The sequence below is a fragment of the Merops nubicus genome, unplaced genomic scaffold (genome assembly GCF_000691845.1).
Source record: "Merops nubicus isolate BGI_N331 unplaced genomic scaffold, ASM69184v1 scaffold18054, whole genome shotgun sequence".
NCBI classification, from domain to species: domain Eukaryota; kingdom Metazoa; phylum Chordata; class Aves; order Coraciiformes; family Meropidae; genus Merops; species Merops nubicus.
In genome coordinates, this window is record NW_008602447.1 from 15,931 (window position 1) to 22,052 (window position 6,122).

Here is a 6,122-nt window from a genome sequence, read left to right on the forward strand (position 1 = left end):
CGGCACCCTCAGCAGGAAAAGGAACATTTTGTGGACAGAGAGGAAAAGGGGAAGGTGAAGATGAAGACTATGTTATTTCCTTCTTTCATACTCCTTCTTGCCTGAGTAAGACAGAGAAACATGAAGCTTGATTTATCAGTACATTCACTCAAGCTACTGAACACTTTTGGAATAAAAAGCTAACCCATAAGACCAGTGAAACAACTCACCTGTCAAACTGAAACCCACTTAAAAAAACCAGGAGGCCATGAGGGAGCAGGTCATAAACCCCAATACTTATCTTGAGGTCAATGCTACACAACAAGCTTAATTTTAAAGCTACCCTGTATCAGTGAATTTTCCAGCTTGTGAGATTTTTTTAACTCCTTGAGCAGTTCAGAACAATCTCAAAATGCAGCATTTCAGCCTTTTTTTACACTTTATTCCAAGACAAATGTTATATTCCATCATAGCCTCTGTATGTCCACATTATTCATGATTCCTGACTTCATCTTAAGTAGGTTCAACTATACTGCACTTCATATGCACCACCATTTAATCCATTGGACATTGTTTCTGAAATACAATACTGCCTAGAGAGGATGGCTTTTCTGCAGCCTCCTGCCCAGGAAGCTGCTGCAGCAACCTCAGCACTGCTCTGTTCTCTACTGAGGGGCTAGGGGACAGGCACTCCGAGATGGCTGATCTTCAAGCATCACACCTGGTCATTTTCTGCACTTCCTTTTTGTCCTTTTCCTCTTTGGGGTGTTTTCTCCAACTGTTCGATGACCATTTGCCAGATAGCTTCAGACTCATATCTGACAATTAGGAGGCTGATATGGAGGAATATTTTGAAGGTAGAAGGGGACTGATGCTAAGAGAACCTACCTTCCAGTGTGCCTGCTCCTACTTATCTGCTATCAGCTATACTAAAACCTGATGTTGCTACAGAGCTACAGATCCCCTCCTGCTTTGGGCTCATTTAGCAGCTTCTGACTTGCATGACAGATCTCACCTGTGGTCAGCCTCTGGAGTACAAATCTTCATCTTCAAAAGAAGCATTCTACAGAAAAAAATGGAACTTGCCTTATGTGGAGGCTCCTTGTGAAAATAGGTGACTTCTCCTTGGTCTGTTCCCACTAAAGCCAGGAGATGCTGAATTTTTTTCCTATCCTCCAATTCCCTGGAATTCAAAGAAAGTCATCAGCACATTGTTATTTCTAAGTACATTGTGGCATATTATCCTTCTAGTTCACTCATTAATGCTTACAAGTTTTCAAAACAGTTGCAGTTGAGAATACTGCATTAAAAACTAACTCCCAAAGACTTCACAGGTGTTGCTAACATAATAGGAAATCACCAATTCTGCTGGCATCAGGGAGCATTCTTCTTTTCAGATAGGACACCACTACATAGGCTGATACAGCACTAGCACATAGTGGAAAAGAATTTACATTCCAGTTACAAACCACCTAAAATCCTTTCAGACACTTCATTCAACAGACTGCAAGTGCCCATTTCTTTTAAAGCAAGCTAAGGTCTGCATCAGACTTTTGTCATACCCTTGAGAAGAGCCAAAGTGCACACACATACTTTAAGTTCTTAAAAGATTAGAAGAAAGCTTGATATTATTACCCACAAATGTTCTGAAGAAGGTTGGGAACTCCTTTGCTACTGGCAGCTAGTCTGGTTATATCCCAGTTCACCAGCTAAACAGCATTAAAAAGGAGCAGCTGTCAACAGCATCTCATAGAGTGGGAACTATTTGCTTTGGTCTGTTTGAGCTTCAGTGTTTTTTAGGGCTGAGAGAAGTTGTTTCACCAGGCAGGTGCAAGGTCTATGTGTGGGGTCTGTGTAGCAAGGTTTTGGTAGCAGAGGTGGCTCCTGTGAGAAGATGTCAGAAGCTTCCCCTATGGCCAGTAGAGTCAATGCCAGCCAGCTCCAAGACAGACTCGACCTTGGCCAGTGACAGCACCTAAGTGATAAATGTATTTAAGAAGTTAGAGGGGGGAAGCTGCTGGGGAACAACAGCCAGAGAGAGGAGTGAGAATGCACAAAAGAAACAGCCCTGTCAGGCACTGAGGTCAGTGAATAAGGAGGTGCTCAAGGCATCAGAGCAGAAATTCCCCTGTAGCCCATGGTGAGGCAGACTGCCCTCCTGCAGCACATGGAGGTTAACAGTGGAGCAGAAATCCACCTGCAGCCCATGAAGGGCCCCGTGTCAGAGCAGGTGGATGCCCAAAGGAGGCTTTGACCCCATGTGAAGCCCACACTGCAGCACGCTTGTGGCAGGACCTGTGGACCCATGGAGGGAGGAGCCCACTCTGGAGCAGGTTTGCTGGTAGGGCTTGTGACCCCCTCACACTATTGCAAGTCTGTTCTTGAAGGACTACAGCCCATGGAATGGACTCATGTTGGAGCAGTTGCTGAGGAACTGCAGCCCATGGGAAAGACACACACTGGAGAAGCTTGCGGAGGACTGTCTCACATGGGAGGGACCCCACACTGGAGCAGGGGAAGAGAGTGAGAAGAGCAGCATCACACAATGTGTGATGAGCCGACCACAACCCCCATTCCCCATCACCCTGCACCTCTCAGGGGGAAACAGAAAATGTGGCAGAAAAATTGAGGCTATGAAAAAGGGAGAGGTGGCAGGGAAGGTGTTTTAAGATTTGGTTATATATCTCATTATCCATATTCCGACTTGATTGGTAATCAAGCCCATTTAGCTTGTGACACTAACTGGTGAGTGATCTCCCTGTCCTTATCTTGACCCATGAGCCTTTCATTGTTTTTCCTCCCCTTGTCCAGCTAAGGAGAGTAGTGAAGCTTGGTAGGCATCTGGTGTCTAGTCAAGGTCAGCCCATAACAGTCTGCTTGAATTAAAACCTCCACATTCAAGCTGACAACTCACAATTAAAATCTGAATCTATATTCATCTTCTGTTCTTCCTTCTCATACTGAAATAGGAAGAATAATAGGAAACATTTAGCAACTCAGATTGAATTCCACCTCCAAGACTGGTATGATTTCATAGGAGCCCCCTCTGGGAAGTGTGGCATAATTGCCTCCCTGACAACTCCAGTCTGGATGAGAACTGGAATGCAATGCATGCAGCTGCTGCTGCCAGTGCCCCAGCCCAGCACTGAGGAGAGCACACCTGATTTTCAGCCGGTCGTTCTCCGAGTAGAGGCGAAGGACACGTTCCTTCTCCTGGAAGAGACAGACTTGCATATCACTCAAAGCCTTTTGCAACTCCACGACCTCCTCCTCTCGCTGACGTACTTCCCATTGCAGTTTGTGCTAGGTAGAGAGAATGAGGCACTTCAAATGTTGCAGAGCATTGGGCAACACTTACAGGCTTTGAACTGCTTCTGCCCTGAGCCTGAAACTGGAACAGAACAACTGCCAGTGCAAGTGAATAATTTTATTCACTTACAAAATTTTACCAGATGAGGGCAGCATTGGAAAAAAAAAAATTAAAACTTTTTTCATGGGGAATTTAGAGTCCTGAGAGTCAATGTCACTATACAACAATCAAATAAGGCCTCAGCTAGGGTCTCCAGTTTCCAATGGCTGCACTACTTCACTGGCTGTTAGAGTGGCACAGGTATGGGGAGTTTGACATCAACAAAAACCTAGCAAAACCTCTGTCATAGCACTTCCTATTACATTACTGAAGAATAAACATTAAAATATCTGTATGGTTTAGTAGCGAGAAATATGGCTAGTTACCCAATTTCGTTAATAATTTTCTATCTGGTGTAAAAACTTACAAACCTTTCAGAAAACCATTCGTGCAGGAAAAAAGGCACTATTCTAGAACATGCCCCTCTTTTTCCCCAATGTGGAATTACTTACAGCCCATGTATTTCCCAAGGGCTTTCAGGCTGCTTTGAGCACAGCCAGTACTTGTGAAGGCACCACAATCACCTCTGAAGTGACCATTCTATTTCAGAGGGCCATTCACAATTACAAAGATGACTGCTAGACAGATGTCTACTGTAAGACCTACCAGAGCACTGCATATCTTAAAAGAAGTTCTGTAAGATCTCTTCCTCTTAGAAGGCAAAGATTTTTAGGTTTGGGAATTTCTTTTAAACTCACATTGATTTGCTGTGCAGTATACTGCTTTATAGCCCATGGCCAAGCTTATGAATCACATTGCAGTAAATACATAAATAGTAAATACAAACTATATCCTTATCTCAAAGCCCATTACACAAAAGAGTACTCATTCTTCACTAAGAGAAACAAGGGAAAGGAGCTGCACAACATGGGAACTGAACATCTAAACTCGCAGTAAACTAAATGCTTTAATAAAAAAAAAAAAAGACAAAACAAAACAGAAACAACCCACTGCAAAGATATAACCAAAATATAAAATATTTAAAATCTAAGAGTAGCCTACAGGCATATTTCTATTTGCTTTGACAGAGGACAGATCATTAAATTTTATAATCAGACCCTGAAATCTACTTATTTCTTCTTAGCTCAGTTTTACCACATTACTGGTAGATCTTAACACTGCCTCTGCTGGGTTTTCAACTGAAGAAAAAATCTTGTTTGTGCAAGGATACATAGTCCATCATGATTCAAGAACTCTTTCCTAACCTGCTCATCGTAGGTTTCTTTGTACCTCTCCAGCCTTTTCACCAAATCCTCATGTTCCTCATCGAAGTCGTCGATCTTCTTGCGGTAGTATTCCAGCAGCTCCCGCGAGGGACGGAGAAGGGCCAAGCGCTTATTGACGGAGGGGAGAGGAGTAAAGTCCTCCTGACTTGGAGACTGGGAATTGGCATGTCTGGAGGAGATGTGGGGGGTTGCCAGCCTGGACAGAAACAGTTTCTAATGACCTGTAAGCTTCACGCAACCTAAAAAACCTGTCTGAAATGGTTAAAACCAAATTTTACCATGGGTTCCATTTCAAACACAGCTTAGCTTGTCTGCCCTCCAGGTATTAGCAGGAGATCACAGCATTTGTGAAAACCAAAAGCTTTGATATAGAACAACTTGAAGACTTACTATACTGCAGAGATAGGGCCAACTGATGGAAAAGGAAGAAAAAACTTATAGAAGGAAAGTCTCATCAGTTGTTTGAGGAGGCTAAACTGAAAGGAAGAGAAAAGGAGAGAACAAAGGGGACAAAAAGTCTATTGTTGTGCAATTAGAAGAAGCAGCCACTGTAAAATAACCAGAAAGACAATCTGTGACAGAATCACCATCTAATTTCCAAAAAGAAAAACTATTTCTGAAGAATGACTACTGAATAAAGACAATTCAGATTAGCTGATGCACCAGCCACCATAATTTAAGGTGTAGGTCTAGGAGTCCACATGCTTTTCTTTCTGGTATACTTGATGTTCTTATACACGCAGCTTATCCATTCTTGATAGTGAAGCAGAAGCTTCCAAGTTCTTAAATCTTATGTTGAAGTACTAAATGGACAGCATCTCAGTACTACATAAAAATTCAAATTAGGAATATGTAAGTGTAATTGCATATCTGATTTCTCTTTTAAGCAACATTTACTGCACTGAAACATTTAATCTGCTCAAACACAAATTTGTAAACAGCTGCACACAGCAGTCCAAATTCTCTTGGAAAGTGTTCTTTCCATTATGTTAATCTAGAAAACACTTTTAAAGATACCACAAATAACAGAATTAAAGCTAAGAAGCCTCTTTACTAAAGATGTGCTTAACAAAAGCACAGTCCAGAATTTTGATCTGGCAGGTGACACTGAGGCAACGATGACCAGCTCACTGCAGCTACTTAGGTCGGAAACCCAGTGTTACATCCAAGAAAACACGCCGAGCTCCTTAACTCCTGGCACTGTAACAAAGTATTAAATGTGCAACGATATTACTTGTATGAACTTACCCACCCACTGTGCCCAGAAATGCCCTAAACAACAGACTTGGAAAAACTAGTAACAGCAACAAAGGAAAACAGAAGGTAACAGAGTCACGAGGCGAGTACTTTATTAGAGAACTAACACGCTGCAGAATTAGAGAGGCGTAAGGACAGGGAAGCAGCGCCGGCACAAGAGCAGAAGAGACAGCCCTGCGTACAGCCCGCTTACGGTACGGAACGGGAGGAGCGCCGGGGCCGGCGCCCGCAGAGCGGCGTCGGCGCGGGGC

The 6,122-nt window shown here is 43.1% G+C and overlaps 1 protein-coding gene across 1 annotated transcript in view; it reads right to left on the bottom strand.

Annotated features, from left to right (window-relative positions):
- CCDC77 (coiled-coil domain containing 77) overlaps positions 1-4,827 on the bottom strand; it is a gene marked incomplete at its 5' end in the record, with an annotated part of 11,944 nt that extends 7,117 nt beyond the window's left edge. Inside the window, 3 exons of the mRNA XM_008938376.1 lie at positions 1,066-1,162; positions 3,140-3,282; positions 4,594-4,827. Of these exons, the coding sequence (XP_008936624.1) occupies positions 1,066-1,162; positions 3,140-3,282; positions 4,594-4,827 (474 nt within the window). The remainder of the gene's footprint in view (positions 1-1,065; positions 1,163-3,139; positions 3,283-4,593) is intronic.
- Between the last annotated feature and the right edge of the window lie 1,295 nt (positions 4,828-6,122).